General features: G+C 40.4%; 1 protein-coding gene across 1 annotated transcript in view; it reads right to left on the bottom strand.

Annotated features, from left to right (window-relative positions):
• Positions 1 to 1822: 1822 nt before the first annotated feature.
• Positions 1823 to 16844, bottom strand: part of Oatp30B (Organic anion transporting polypeptide 30B) — a 330565-nt gene continuing 315543 nt past the window's right edge. The window contains 3 exon segments of the mRNA XM_068356923.1: positions 1823 to 2583; positions 13116 to 13450; positions 15092 to 15280. Of these exon segments, the coding sequence (XP_068213024.1) occupies positions 2291 to 2583; positions 13116 to 13450; positions 15092 to 15280 (817 nt within the window). The 3' untranslated portion in view covers positions 1823 to 2290.

The raw sequence follows: 16844 nt of genomic DNA, 5'->3' as shown, positions 1-16844 counted from the left end.
CTCCACCTGAGGTTACCCCTCATAGGAAACGGGACTAGGGTAAACTACACAAAACTCTGGTCGGTTGGGAGGAGAACCCAGATACTCCTAAGAAAGTAGTTCGAGGTAAGTACTCAGTGTTGGAACAAATATTAATTTTACTGCTTAAACTCATACCTACATTTAACTGTTCTTTGTTTTACATACACCATGTAGCTTGGCCATCAGAAAGTGGAAATTATCCACCCGATACTACTATTTTTTAGAATTTAAAATCTCTTTGGGGTTTTAAACCATTTTACCTTTTAATAACTACTGTGAAGTGCAATGTTGAATTATATAGATAATACTCTTTATTAGCCCTGAAAAATGTTTTCACAGATTCTTAAAAAGCAAAATTATATGCAGTAGTTTCTTCCAAATAATATTTTTGCAAGAATTATACATACAATAGATGAAGATTACACAGGATGTATATATGTAATGTTGTCATTGATTTGCAATTCTGTTTGCATATGACCTTTGTAGCATAACTTACAACTTAAAAATTGCATAATCTGAATTTTAAAGTATCTTCATAGCATGCATTTGACCCTTAGCTACATCACTTTGAATTTCTAAGTGTCCTTTATCTAGTGCTGATTTTTAATCCCCATTTTTAAAATCCTTCTGATCAGCCATATATTAATCTAAATAATGTGACTCCATGTAAACTTGATAAACTGTTGTTCACACTTTTCTAATCTTTCTTGTATTATTACACTAGGTACCGTATGCAGTAAGTACAGACAAAGCTATTCTTAAAACTATGAAGGAAAATGATAATTTTGTTGTTAGAATTATTTTCATTTATTGCACGTCTCATTTCCATTGAGAATCTTACCTTATTTACAATAGCTATCCAATTGTTATACCATATAACAGTCTAGCCAACCATATGTGCTTACTTCATTATATATATATATATATATAATATTTATATATATTTTGCTTGTTCACAAGTTACATAGCTGTACATATTTTCCTGAATATGGGAGAAAATGATATAGCACTAAACATAAAAGAGAAATCAGTACCACAGTAACTTTAAAAAGCTTTTTATGTAACGAACTTACAAAACATCAAAACATTTTCCTCATGAAAATGTTAGAATAGGAGAAATTAATGATAATTCTTAATCCCTCTCTTTGTTAAAGCTTGTTAAATAGTTGTGTATATATTGCACGATGTTTGAATCATTCCATTATTCTAATTTTTATTCAGCGACCAAAAGCACATTATCTTACAGTTTTATCTTTTGTGCTTTGCCCTCAAGAAATTGCTGATAAAAAAATAGATCCTATTTTTCATTATGTGCCATTTTGACCATGTCAATTGAAAAGGACAGAACTAAGAACATAAATTCATTGTGTCCAGAAATACAACATTGCAAAATAAGTTTGATCTATTTGGCATATATACAGTAAATGCATCATCAAATGGCTAAAGGAATCTTGAAAGGTGGTACTCAAACCAACCCCTCATTATGTCAATGGGCAGAAAGCCACAAAATAACCCAGATTGTTGGGTCTCACTAGCATTCTACTTCAGGCACTTTAAGTTTTATATAGCTACTATATTTTAAATATATTTTTATGTACAGTTAACAACCTGTGCACCATTCAAGGTGGCTTTTTAGTAACTGCTTATTTATTGTCTAATAATAGACTACGAATGCAGCACTACTGTTTAATTTTTGGTTCAAAATTTAAGGGAGCTTAAGTCACTAAATCTGAGGACAAAATGAAACCAAAATGGTGGCACAGTGTTATCCAATTATGAGGACTGGAATGAAAAGGAGACAAACTATCACTTCTAATTTTATAGAACTCTATAAAATCATAGCTATCACATATTAAAAAAGAGAGGATCATATCTACTATAGCAGCTAACAAGCTTTTCTAGCCCAACATGTTAATGATTGTTTCAGTGTAACAACGGACTCTAACCAAAATTTGTGACAAGTTTTGGCATTATTATGTCACTGAATGACAGAATAGAAAAAAAACTGGCAGCATAAATTAGTTTTCCACAAGTCCCAAATTTATTAAGATTTTGAAACATGAGTACACTAACACTGCTCATACTCAGACTCACGAATCGCACTCGCTTGGAAGCATTTAACTACAGTACATACTGATTAGTTAATAAGTTGGGCACATCTAATTTGTGCCTATTGGTGAATCTTTAGTGAAAACTAAGGAATATTTCTTAGCTACTTATATTTTTATGAAGCTTCATCTGCTAAATCATTGGTTTTAAATTGCAATGTCTATACTTTGATTGCCAAATCTTCTTCACTGCCACAACTTGTATTTCCTTGGACAACTACTTTAACTCCTGTTAAATCGGTAGGATCTTCTGCTAATCCTCGGAAAGTGACCTGTTGCCCTGAGCTTGCCCTGCGTTGATGTCCTGGCTGGGTTGCCAGTATTCCAGTTGGTGGGGGGCCAGAAGGAAGAGGCAAATGCTGATAGCCAGAGCTTGAGTGAGATCTCCTGTGCTGATAAAGACCTGCCCATGGACGAGATGGTACGTAAGATCCCGACTGTGATCTTTTATGACCTGCAACATAAATAAATTGGTTCTTTTAGAGATAGTCATAATATTTATTGTGCAGCATATATATATATCTATAGAATTTATTTCTATGACTACTTACAGCAATTGCTTACAAAATAATTATGCACAATTATCCAGAGACAGCATATAAACTAGAAAATATAAACCAAAGTCTTAAAATAATGTTTAGGCATGTAATGAAATTAGTAATCTTGACTTACGATGAAAATAACACTGAATTTTTGAAAATTACTATCATTATAACCATATTTTATTATTTGATCCCCCTAGCATCAGTTCACCCTTCCGTTAAAAAAACTTAATTTGTCATTTGTTCCGTAACTGGAATACAAACAAACGCTATTTAATAGGGGTAACTTGCCCATCAGGAGGGTGGGAGTCCCTGTCAATGTGGCTTTTTGGCCTTAACTGGGGTACTCCCTATTGTGCAGAGATTATAGCGAAAATGAGACCCTAACACTTCGCTAAACCTGCTAAGCATGGTCTATAGCCTATGCAAGCCGAGTGTGGTGAGAAACTAGCAATGTGACTGTCAAGGTAAAGGTTATTCTGAGACTTGCAGGGAATAACCGAGGAGACAGTGACATTCCCAATACCGCCTTGCCAAGGTATGGGGGCGCAACATTATTGGGACAATACTAGGATACACAGAGAGCAATGTTTACCTGCCGAGATTTGAGGTCAGCATGCGCAGAGGACCCACAGGATGCTGATTTTCCCAAGAGAGGGGAGGATGAAGAAAGGGAATGATTCAGACTTTACCTTTCATTCACTAAAACACCCTGGTAACCAATGCCCTCAACCTTCTGCTACTTTCCCATTAAAGAGCTTGAGGTACTAAATCAGGACCAATAGAAAACGTATGGAGGTTCCTATGTATCATGCCTTTCAGGTATTGGGCGGTGAACGTAGTTTGGCGTTTTTCACATGCCCACTTGCAATACCTGCATCATGGAGTAATTCTTCTTGCCAGCCAGAGACTTAGTTACGCCCCAGACATCGTGGGCTCTGGGATGACGTGCTGGAGGAGGATCGGGATTCAGAGCAAGGTCAGTGAGTCTGTGAATCCATGTGGAGATTGTGTTTCCTGTGATTCTTTTCTTGTTTCTGCCCATGCTGACAATCAGTGAGGGTGCTCTGGGCGGAGCTGCTGCCGAGCTCTTGAGGTAGTGCCTCAAAAATCTTACTGGGCATAGTTACAGATGATTAGGTTGACAGTTACAGAGCGGAGACTCGTTATCCGGAAGGAGTTGAATCTAGGATCTGAAACCTGTATTCTCCAAGTCTAGGCAACAAGCTCAGGTACGAAGCTGATGCTTACCTCTACCCATCCTCTTGAATGGACGACGTCAGACGAAAGACCATGAAGTTCATTAACTCTTTTGGCTGTGGCCAAGGCAACTAGGAACATAGTCTTCCAGGTTAGAAGGCTAACTGTTACCTGTCGTAATGGTTCGTACGGGAATTCTTCAAGGCACCAAAGAACTCAAACCACGGGCTATGGGGGAGGTCTCACTTCTGACCAAGGACAGGTAAGGTCACAACCACATATGAGGTTGGAAATTCTAAAGATGAGGAAATGCCCATTCCTTTCAGTTTAAAGCGAGAGACTCAAGGTTGAGCGATAGCTTTTAATCGTTGAAACCGAAAGATGCGTTTCTTCCCTCAATACACGAGAAATTCCGCTATTGCTGGAATATTGGTATTGAATGGATTGGGACCCCTTCCACGGCATCAACCACAGCAGTAGTTCCTCTTTGCCTGGTAGAATGAAGTTGATGACTATTGCAGCTATCCATGCATCCCCTTTCGCAACTTGTTGCAAAAAAACCTCTCTGAGAGAGGAGATGTTGGATAGTCTCCAGGGGTAAAAATGTAGCGAAGCTACTGCCATGTGGAAAAGTTGACATGTGGTTGAATGTGGTTGTCCGAGTAGATTGTATCGTGGAGGTAGTTCTCTTATAGGCAGCAGTGATGCCATAGTGTAGCTATGAGGGTCTTTGAAAGATTGACCGACGTTCTGGTCTTGTTGAGTACTCTTCTCATGAGACTGAATGGTGGGAATGCGTACAAGTCGATGTTGTCCCACTGTTGTTGGAATGCATCTTGCCAGAGAGCCTTGGGATCTGGGACTGGGGAGCAGTCCAACGGGAGCCTGAAGTTCAGGGTCATTGCGAACAGGTTCACAGTTGGGGAACTCCGCAAAGTCTGGACTTAGTTGGCTACTAGATGATACAAAGACCATTCAAAACCTGCTGTCTCGATGCTCTTCAATGCTCTACTCCAATTGTTGGCGAGCACATTCCTCTTGCTAGGAATGAGCTGACAGTGAGACCGAGGGGACTTCTGTCCATCTCATCTCAGTACCTCTCTACTGCTAGAAGGAATAGGGGCTGCAAAAAAGTACCTCCTTACTCCTTGATACTAGTACTAATGTGGTGTTGTCGCTTATTACCATAACTGAGTGAACTGCCAGGAAGTGATGGAACTCTTGAAGGGCCAGAAAACCGGCATTCATCTTGAGTGTGAAGGCACTATTCGGACTTTTCCCAAAGGTCTGAGACCGTGTAGTGCCGCACGTGGGACCCACACCCTTCTTTTGATGCATCCGAGAACAGCATCATGTCCAGGAGGAGGGACGAGAAGATTGACACCCTTCATCATATTCTCGTCTGCTAGCCACCATTCGAGATACGTCTTTTTTTTTTTTTTTTATTTCCTGGGAATCAGTGTGTCCGTGGAATCAAATTCTGATTTCCAACTGGACGTCAGACGCCACTGGAGAGATTGAATCCTGAGGCGACTGATGGAAACTAGACGGGCCAAGGATGATATATGTCCGAGAAGACATACGCCCTTCTGGGCTGGGAGATCTTATTGTTTGAGGAAAGGCCCTGCGACTTTCCACAGCCTTGCTATTCTATCTGATGTGAAGGCTTATGATGTTTGGTGTTAATACTATGCCCAGGCATACCAGTCTTTGAGTGGAAAGCAGGGAAGACTTCTCGAGATTACCATGATCCGCCGATCTTGGCAAGGTCTCAGAAGTTTGTCTCGGTGTTGAAGGGGGGTTGCCACAGCGTCTGCTAGGATTAGCCGGTTGTCCAGGTAATGAAGGAGACAGATGTCGAACTTGTGAGCCAAAGATGACATAAAGCAAACACTCTTGTCAAGACCCGAGGTGCTGTGGAAAGGCCCGAAACACAGCACCTTGAACTGGTATGACTTCTTGTCGATATTGCAACTCGGATACTTCCTTGAAGATCTGGAAGTATGTATCCTTTAAATTCAGTGTACACATGAAGTCTTGTGGTCTTATCACTAGACTGACTATGTCTGCTGTCTCCATAGTCTTAATAACAAACAAGTACACAGCTGAACGATCAGTGACTTACGTCCAAACAAAGAGTCGACCAGTCAAGAATCCATGGGAACCGTCGAGGATATCTCCTGGAGCCTTTCTCCAACCAGGAATGGACTTCGGCCCGAAGAGCCTGTCCCTTTGCTGATCCCATCGCAAAGGTGCTCATAAAACACTGAATTCTTGGTTAGTAGAGGGAGAGATGAAAAGCACGGGACGCGATACCCTGAACGAATCACAAAAATCGTCCAAAGTTTGGCCTAGAGCTGCATTCACCTGGTCAAGCAGCTTCATAGGCATCATAGCGAGGGACATCTTGTCTCGCGTTGACGGTTTCTACCGCCATCTTTCTGAAGTTTTCCTCAATGATTGGATTTGTTGCCATTTCCATCCTTGACAGGAAAGGGCTTTAAGACACCTCCGTTTCCGAAACCTCTGCCGTTTTAATAGTTGATGGTTTCGTATGGCTATTCTTGGAAGGGTTGGAGGTAGGGCCGAGCTGTAAAAGCCCAAAGGAGGAGGGAATCCGTGTTGGATTTCCTCTACCTCTCCGCAGCCTGCTCGACATCCTTTGGCTCTAAGAGGAAGAACCTCTCCATGGCAGAGTTTCGGAGCCTAGCGATCCTCGGAGATGGAGGCGAAGGTCGGTAACCAGGAGAAAAGATGGACAGTTTCTTCTTCTGAAGAAGACCGAGACTGCAAAGAAGTGTAACGTCTCGTCGTCTAGCGACAATCAACGAGCATGGGATCAGCTGGCTGATCAACAGCAAGCCTCCGAAGAGGAGTGTCTCTATGAGACCTTTTACTAGAAATGGAAATGCTCGTGGGAGAGACGTGCCACAGGCTTTACTCTCCACATGAAGGATGTCCGTCAGGGGAGGAAGCACAGATCTCGGCAGCAGAAAATGAAGACAATGCAGTAGCAGGAGCAGCTGGCAGGGCACTAGACAAGCTCTCTGAAGCTACACTGTGCAATCCTTATTTTATGTCTATTCTCTTGGACACCTTTTCCATCCGCGGACTAGGTGCTTCTTCCCAAGGGGGTTTTTGGTTACATAATTTGTCTTAGCTTTCCTCATTTAGCAATGCCGTTCTTCTTCGTTCGGTGATGATAGCAGATGCAGAAAGCAAGGCCTTTTGTCCTGGTGGTTACTGCTGTCAATGTGACATCACTTTCCTGTTCCCCTGCGTTTGCGGCAGCTCCTGATCATCACTCTAACCTTGAGGAACTACCTCTGGCTACGTTTTCTCTGGTAACCCTTGATGTAGACCTTCAACGTAAACAAGGCTTTTAGAGGGGAATTAAAGAGCGCTGCCTGGAGGTTTGCGTCCATGGGTTGGTTTTCTTTCCTTTCTGAGGAAAAGTTTTCTTCCTCAGAAGTTAGGCTCTACTTCTCCCTTCAGAGGGAAACCTCCCTTCATTATCTCGTGCCTCTCCTGCGAGGGCTCCCTTTCTAGTTAAGGGGCTTTCTAAAGACTTTTCTTCGGAGACCTGCTGACGGTCAGCTTGCTGTTCGACGTCGGGTTGGTGGCAGAAGTTCTCGCCAAGTTCTACTCTTCACCTTCGGAGTGCTCCTGCCTCCTCAGCGTGAATCATTAGTCTTCCATGTCCAGTGATTCGTCGCTCGTCGATGCTTAAACGCTTACTGTTTAACAAGCTAGCGTTTGGCGGTTGCTCAAAGTGTTTCAGTCTAATACTTCTCTCTCCTCCGGAAAGCAATCGCCCTTCAGAGCCATGAATCACCGACGCTGCCATCGGATCATGAATCGACTGACTATAGTCAATGTTCAACAACTCTTGTTACACTCCTAAGCGCACAATTACACGTGAACCGCTTACTTATTTAACCTCTCGTCAATCTTCTGCTACGCGAGAATCATCGATCGTCTTGCCAACAGCATTCACCTCAGCGACCACACGGGCTGCTTAGACCTTCACAGTATTGGGAATCGCTCATCAGTCGCTTAACGTACCAGCGTTTGACCGCTCTGAGTGTTCCCAAACCATCGCTTCACTGTCCTTCAGAACACGTTCACCTACCTGTTCGCTCAACGATCAGCCTTCACGCTCGGCTATGCATAAGGCCCCTACTTGAGTATCATCGACACACCGACCTGCCTCTCGTGCAGGGGTAACGATCGATCTTGCGTCACTGCGGTATTGTTTGCCAACGCAGGAAGACTACCTCCTATCGATCATTAAGTTATCAGTCTTCACGTTGGCAATCACTATCGCGTCGTGACAAGTAGGTTTCCCAACGTTCTCCAATGCGTCGGTGCTGTCACGTCCTCGTGCAAAGAGGATCTCCAACTGCAACCACCAAAAATGATGGTTGTGGCGTCTAGGAAGGTAGGGTGGTTAACGATCGTTCCTCGTCATACCAGGTAGGCTTTGGACACCTTCCTTCACGCTAACAGCATTCTGAAACTTCCAGTGTTTTGTGAATCGCCGCCCCAAAAGTTGTTAATTCATCGTCCTGCCTCTCGCTCGGCAGTAGCAATTGAGCATGGGTTTTTTGGTGTATCTCTCGTCAACTTACTAGCATACGTTGTGGTTGACAAGAGATACACCAAAAAACCCAGGCTCAATCGCTACCACCAAGCGAGAGGCAGGACGATGAATCAACAACTCTTGGGGTGGCGATTCACAAACCACTGGACGTTTCAGAATGCTGTTACCGAGAAGGAAGGTGTCCAAAGCCTACCTGGTATGACAATGAACAATCGTTAACTACTACCTTCCTAGCCGCCACAACCATCACCTTTGGTGGTTGCAGTTGGAGATCCTCTTTACACGAGGACGTGACAGCACTGACGCATTGGAGAACGGTGGAAACCTACTCGTCACGACGCGATGGTGATTGCCAACGTGAGGACCGATAACTTAATGATCGATAGGAGGTAGTCTTCCTGCGTTGGCAAGCAATACTGCAATAACGCGAGATCGATCGTTACCGCTGCACGAGAGGCAGGTCGGTTTGTCGATGATACTCGAGTAAGCGCCTTATGTATAGCCGAGCAAGGCTGATCATTGAGTGAACAGATAGGCTAACGTGTTCTGAAGGACAGTGAAGTGATGGTTTGGGAACACTCAGAGATACGGTCAAACGCTGGTATGTTAAGCGATTGATGAGCGATTCCCAATACTGTGAAGGTCTAAGCAACCCATGTGGTCGCTGAGGTGAATGCTGTTGGCAAGACGATTGATGATTTTCGCGTAGCAAAAGATTGACGAGAAGTTAAACAAGTAAGCGGTTCACGTGTAATTGTGCGCTTAGGAGTGTAACAAGAGTTGTCGAACATCGACTATAGTCAGTCGATTCATGATCCGATGGCAGCGTCGGTGATTCATGGCTCTGAAGGGCGATTGCTTTCCGAAGGAGAGAGAAGTGTTAGACTGAAACACTTTGAGCAACCGCCGAACGCTAGCTTGTTAAACAGTAAGCGTTTAAGCATCGACGAGCGACGAATCACTGGACAAGGAAGACCGATGATTCACGCTGAGGAGATTCATGCACCGTTAGGCGTTTTATGCTTTGATGGTGATAGGTGTTTCGGTTAAGAGACGCGAGTGTACGCTGTCTGATAGAAGACCAAGTTCCTGACGCTGACAAGTACACAATTTTGAACAGCTGGAACCGCACACGATTGTCAATCTGCAAGCGGTTTACGCGTAGCAGGATATTCCAGAGAGGCAGAAGGAAGAATAGGCGGCTGTCAAACTGCAAGCGATTCTTGCGTAGCAAGCGACTTACGAGAGGTTGATTGAGTTCTCGGCTGTAGGCGATGACCAAGCGATCCATGGGCTGATGGTACGGTCGCGTTGTAGGTTGATATTGATCCAACGAACAGGTGCATATCGAGCAGAGCCCTGATGATGGTGAACGCTGCCGATGAACTGTAGCTGCAGCTCAGGCTAAGAAAAGTGACCCTCGTGAGTCGACACATACTCGGGAAGAGATAGAGAACAATCCCTTGCAGGCGACAAACAAACCGAAGCGAAGGTCGGGAACCAAAAGAGGCAGGAGCAACTCCAAAGGTGAAGAGGAGAACTTGGCGAGAACTTCTGCCACTAACCCGACGTCGAACAGCAAGCTGACCGTCAGCAGGTCTCCGAAGAAAAGTCTTTATGAAAGCCCCTTAATTAGAAAGGGGCCCTCGCAGGAGAGGCACGAGATGATGAAGGGAGGTTTCCCTCTGAAGGGAGAAATAGGGCCTAACTTCTGAGGACGAAAACTTTCCCTCAGAAGGGAAAGAAAACCAACCCATGGACGCAAACCTCCAGGCAGCGCTCTTTAATTCCTCTCTAAAAGCCTTGTTTACGTTGAAGGTCTACATCGAGGGTTACCAGAGAAAACGTAGCCAGAGGTAGTTTCTCAAGGTTAGAGTGATGATCAGGAGCTGCCGCAAACGCAGGGGAACAGGAAAGTGATGTCACATTGACAGCAGTAACCACCAGGACAAAAGGCGCTGCTTTCTGCATCTGCTATCATCGCCGAACGAAGAAGAACGGCATTGCTAAATGAGGAAAGCTAAAACAAATTATGTAACAAAAAACCCCCTTGGGAAGAGCTTCTAGTCCGCGGACAGGAAAGGTGTCCAAGAGAATAGACATAAAATTTTGATTGCACACTCCATTCCACGGCCGACATCAACAGGAGAAGGAGAACAGCAGTGTAAAAAACAAGAATTACAGTTAATTAAATTCAGCTGAGAAAAAATAACTACTCAAGAGAACCACAACCCTCCGGTGAGAAGGAGGGGAACCCCACAGAGACAAAGCTGAAAGATAAATAACATGCAAAAAAACCATTCAGAAGTGCAACCTAACCCGGGATCGGGAAAGGTGTTACCTCACGGAGTACACTGCCAGCCACCCACGAGTGAGCAGCCGCACTCCCCTCCCCCAGAAGATTCTAACTAAGAACAGGAGAGGGGAAGACGGCGATAACAGCCAGACAGAGGAATATCCCAATGATGATGATGACTCCTGCGGCGGCGACGGGAGCATGGAAGGGCATCTGCCAATGGCAAGACCAATGACCAAGGAAGAACGGTTGGATAGAATGGTTCCCCGTCCTTGAAAAGCTGTCATACAAGTTCCGACCATGGCACCTCAAGGATGGGTTTTTTTATCCTTGGGAGTGCAAAAGGTGCCAATCAATGAATGTTCTTTCTCCCTTCATAGGAGCCAAGATGCCCTCCACCACCTCCACAAGGGTAATTGTACTCTAGCTTAGTGCCAGGAACTTGGGAAACTTACAGTCTCCAGATTCTATGTTGACACTGGACGAGAATTGAAAGCCATTGGGGTTGACAATGTAGCAGGATTTGTCCACTCTAACAAAGGATTTCTTGAAGAGTACTTCAATTGAGCAGGTTCAAGAATAAGTTAGACAAGATCATAAGAACTTTCTTAACTGATGAACTAAATCGCTCTACCAAGGACAAATGGAGTCTCCGCGGATGGACTAAAAAGTCTTAGAGAAAAATCCAGGAAACACTCCCAATCTCACCTCTCTCCCCCTTTGGACAGGATCATGATTATGCTCACGTATAGTTAAGAGTATTGTTGATATGATTTACTCCCTATTAATCCTTGAACCTGTTCATCGAACTCGACCAGTTTCTTCTTATTAAAATGCGTATTGAAAAATGACGCTGACAATCCACAGTCGTCTACGTACGCACTGTAAATAAAGATATTGAATATAAATAGTGATAAATGTAACAATTAAGTTTATTTTATTACTAACAATATAATTGTTATAATAATTTGTTACTTAAGCTTACAAAATCTTTCTATTTTATACTACTGTATCTTAGAGCAAACCACAACAAGGAACGAGAAGGAGAGGAAGACCAAAGCGAAGGTGGATGGACTGTATCAAGGATGACCTTCGACCAAAAGGGATTAACCAGTGATGAAGTGTGGGACAGAGGTACATTGAGATACGCTGGCCAGAAACATCGACCCCACATAAAAGTGGGAAAAGATACGGACAAAGAAGATGATGATGATTTTAGAGCAAACCAAAATCACAAATAAAGTTGCGATGTACTGTAAACATGCCAAATTGTAAAATAATCTACATTTACATGTATGGATCCACATTAATTCGTAAAATTATATTCCCTTTTTTGGTACTACATTAAAAACTAAAATCTATTTGGTTGTAAGCTTAATAAATCCTGATTGAACTTGTGTAACTTCGAAATTGGGTTGACAGAACATGTGGTAACGCTGAGTTAACTGTATTCCTTCACCCAGGAAACATGATTCTCTACTTCTGCTTTCCCTGAATCAGATTTTAAAGAAGACCTCATTACTAGAGGAACTCAAAAGTGGGTTGAGAAGCACACACAAGCAATAATCCTAATTTTCAAAATTCCTAGCAAAAAGTAGTTATGCTTCTTAAACAATGGTTTGTATTTGTGTAGGAACAAAATAAGATTCATGGACAGTGTGCAGAGAATGCGCAAAAGGAGGAACAATTAAATAGAAAAGGAATATAGATAACATGAAGCAATAGAAAACAATAGCTTGAACAAAAGGGGTGAACAGTAATTGGACCAACTATTAGCAGTGTACTGTACAGTTTAAAAAATCAGTAAAAAGGCCTAAGGTCCAAGAAATCTTGAAATGACATGGATAAGATAGATCTAAACCATTTATTTGGCTAGAGAGTGAACAAGACTGAAAATCCAACAGACATCATGAGGATGAATGAGGATATCAAGAGACCATATTGAACTGTTTTTAATACTAATTTGAACTAATGGGGAAATATATACAATATTATCATAAACTTCAAACTGCATCTTGCAAAACATGGCATCTCATAGATTTCATATGGCAAAATAAAATCTTAAACTATCTTTTATAATTTAATTTCAACACTTTAATAAAATAAAAAATAAAAGTAAGCTACTGAAATTCATTTATATATTCTGTAAATATATTTAAAAAAAAAATTTAATGTATACATCCTCAACACTAATACTTTGTGAATTTGCTAACTTCTATACTGTATTCAGTATAAATTTCACCCAGGCCATTAAGCACACTACTGCTGCTATTTATCAGTAAAACAAGCCAAAATTTTCCTTCAAACAAACTTATAATACTAATACTAATTTTCATTGTACCCACCAGAACCATGTGATGGCAACTGCTGTCGATTATTGATTAAAGAGCCATTTCTCCTATGGTGATAATGATGTGCCGCAGTGGTTGTGGAAGTATTTATCAAATTGGCTTGGTGACCAGCTGATGGTTGTGACCCTTGCAATTCTGGCAACCAAACACTTTCCTCTGCTAAATTATCAGCTTCATGATCTTTATCCACAGACATGAGGGAATTTACAATATCTCCTACTGTCATGGTTCCTTCCATATCCAATTTATACTTCCATCGGATCAGTAACCAATCAAATACAAAAATAGCTGCAGATATAATCTTGATTGCTGTGCATATACCCACATATCTGCAAACAGGGAAACATAAATTAGGAATTATTTATATATGCAAAGAGCATCCATAGGACTTGAAAAATTTCAACTTTTTAGGAAACTAAAGTTTTAAAATTAGTATATCTTATCGCATTAGAAATATCAGGAAACTAAAGTTTAAAATTTTTATATCCTATATAGTATTGGATCAAGTAAATCAAGACAGATTCCTAGTTAAAGTACACAGTACGGCTTGTTATCTTTCATATACAGTGGAAGCTCTACACACGAACGTATCTACATCCGAATTTTCCAACATCCGAAGTAAAATTCGAGCAAATTTTCGACTCTACACCCGAATTTTATTTCGACACACGAAGTAGCAATTTTCGTCGTACCGGTTGTATCCGAATTTTTCGACACGCGAAGTACAATTCGAACACGTTCCTACTCTACACCCGAATTTTTTTTTCGACACCCGAAGTAAACAATACTCGTATGCGTAGTCGGTGCTCATAGCGCCTGATGTGTTTTTTATTTCCGCCAATAGAAGGCAGCACTTCAACCTCGGAGGGACCCTCAATTAGCGTGGCTCTGGTCAGTCCTCTGTTCTCGTTGGCTTTATGTGGTTGTGCCCTGTGCGTTCTGCTATTTATTGTGTTTTAATCGTGATTTTTTACATTCATCCTTTTACGGTATTTTACGAAAATCATGGGTCCTAAAAGGCTTAGTTTCGCAAGTGGTAGTGGTAGTGGTGAGAAAAGGAATAAGGGAATGCTTTCTTTAGAAGTAAAGCAAGGAATTATTGAAAAGCATGAGCGTGGCGTCCGTATGAGTGAACTTGCAATAAGTTCCGCGCAAATAAAAGAGGTGTTAGGAAAATATCAAGACGTGGTCGACTTCATCGACAAATACCATCCAAAGAAATTGCAGGTTTGTCGTGTAGCTGCGCAGTTTGATTATGTTTCCCTAACTTATTTTCGAAACATTCTGAAAAGCTGTACCAAGCAACTTTCTATCGATAGCTTCTTTAAAAAAACTACGAAGCGAACTCGTGATGAAGAGGAAGGAAGTGGTTCAAAGAAAACAGCAAAGAGTGAAGAGAAAAAAATTCAATCAATTTTAAGTGTAGAGAGTGAAAGTGATTAAAATTAATCATCAAAAAGAAAAAAAGAAAATGTAACAAAAAATATAAATTATAAAAAAAAAGCTAAGTTATGTTAAAGTTCACTTAGTGTAAGTTAGAATAAGTTACGGTAGTGTACGTTTATCGTAGTTAACCTCTCTACCTCCTCGCCGCCCGTCCGTCTCCTCTCTGCATAGCAAGACTAACAACACCTGCGCTGGAGTTTCTAAGGTAAAGTGACGCTAAAAACCCGTTTCTTATTTATCATTTTTTGCTAATTCTTCTTATTTACATGTCTATTCTTCTTATTTACATGTCTATTATCTAATTTAGTGTTCATTATTCTCATGGGAAAATTATGTGTAGTAGTTTATTAAGAAGTTATCATAGGTTTTTGGGCTCAACCACGGATTAATCCTATTTCAATGTATTCTTAGGGGAAAATTCGTTTCGACATCCGATCAATTTCTACATCCGAAGTTGGTTCTGGAACGGATTAAATTCGTATGTAGAGGTTCCACTACAGTAAAGAATAATGTTGTACACTAACCTGTATCTGAACATTTCAATATCATAGATTAAGCATCTACCACCCTTCTCCCCACAAGAGCTCTTCCACATCAAACATGTAGAATCAATTACTGATCCAAACATAATGGGTGCAGGAATGTAAGCTATAAGCCGAAATATTACAAACTGAACGCCCAGTGCAAAAGATCTTTCTTCTTCATCCACTGATCTGAAATAGAATGGATTTCTTAATTCTGTACTGATAATATTCTAGATAAATATATTCAGAACTAAAACCTCCTGCAGAAACTAAAAATCAAGAAACAATTGTGATTGGCAATACATTGGATGAATAGATGAACTGTACAGACTTACTTAAAATGTCTTATTGTAATTGAAAATTAGATATCAATATATCAGCCAGAATACTAGACAAAATATACTTCTACCACTAATTTTATGATCTTGGGGCATTGTAACAGAAAGTGCTTCTTGTCATTAAATGTATTTCAAACTTCAACAGTATTTCTAGCCAACAACCTTATTCAAGAAGTACTCTTATCCCAAGAAAACTGGTTGTTCAATGCTTATATGTAACCTTCATTTATGTTAGCTATAATCATTGATATATGAAAAGCTATTAAGAAATTAAGTCTGTGAAATGAATGATTATAAATTTGAAATTTTAGTACTAGAATGAATGTAATAAAAATTAAACAAATCCCATATACTGTATTTAGTAAACACTAAAATATTTATTGTTATCACTCACTTTTATTATAAATCAACGCTTTTTCTTAATGTTGTATATGCTGTTGTGTCTTATAAATATTACCTTATTACTGTAAATTTTATTATCAAATTTATTAATGCATAGTTTATAATGCCAATGATAATTCTTCATCTTTCCTTTTCAATGTATTAAAATTTAACCATTGTTAAAAATGGTAAATACAGTACTATAAACTATGGTACCAAAAAAAAAAAAAAATATATTTTAGTGTCACCATACAATGAGAATATCTTCCAACAAAAATTTTTACCTCCTCAAACTGTAGATTTCAAACAAGAAAACATGCCTGGTTCTTAAAAGCATTTCTTCATGAATGATAATTAGTCTTTTAAAATGGAGATATAATTTACAATCAGTCCTTATGATATAGTGCTACATACATCATCCTTTAGTAATGCCATGTACAGTATAATGCGTAATTATTTCTATAAATCTCGACCAAGGTTCATAAGGCTTCCTACTCAAAGCTTGGTAAAATGTAGATGCCAATCTAAAAATAAAAAATTTCCAAATTTCCCTCACTACCTTGACCCCTCTAGTACAGTATTGTATTGCACCCCTATATGGAAGCAATGATAATTAAATACTTATCATATTTTAATTATTTTTTTGAAAAATGAACTTATCTGCCCTCAGAAACCCACAATATAGATTTACATATTCATATTTATAATTCCAAGATGCACTGAGAGAGCGATAAGCGAAATGGGATATGAAGAGCGTTTATTGTATGCTTAAATGCTTCATTAAAATTTCCATTTTCCTATCTAGATAGGTTTTACAAGCAACCCATAAATATGCTTCAATCTTGGTGTGCTCAATAACTACACTATTGAGAACTTTTAGTTTATTGACAGTAAGGAACATTGATGGAAATGGAAGTACTGTGCTGTACTGTTCTCTGCAAAATGTGAGCAAGGTATACCAATAGTGTAGTTATTGAGCACACCAAGATTGAAGCATATTTATGGGTTGCTTGTAAAACCTATCTAGATAGGTT

This window comes from Palaemon carinicauda, chromosome 33 (assembly GCF_036898095.1).
Source record: "Palaemon carinicauda isolate YSFRI2023 chromosome 33, ASM3689809v2, whole genome shotgun sequence".
In the NCBI taxonomy this organism is placed as follows: Eukaryota; Metazoa; Arthropoda; class Malacostraca; order Decapoda; family Palaemonidae; genus Palaemon; species Palaemon carinicauda.
The sequence above is the reverse complement of the archived record's forward strand: the minus strand, read 5'-3'. Positions and strand labels throughout refer to the sequence as shown.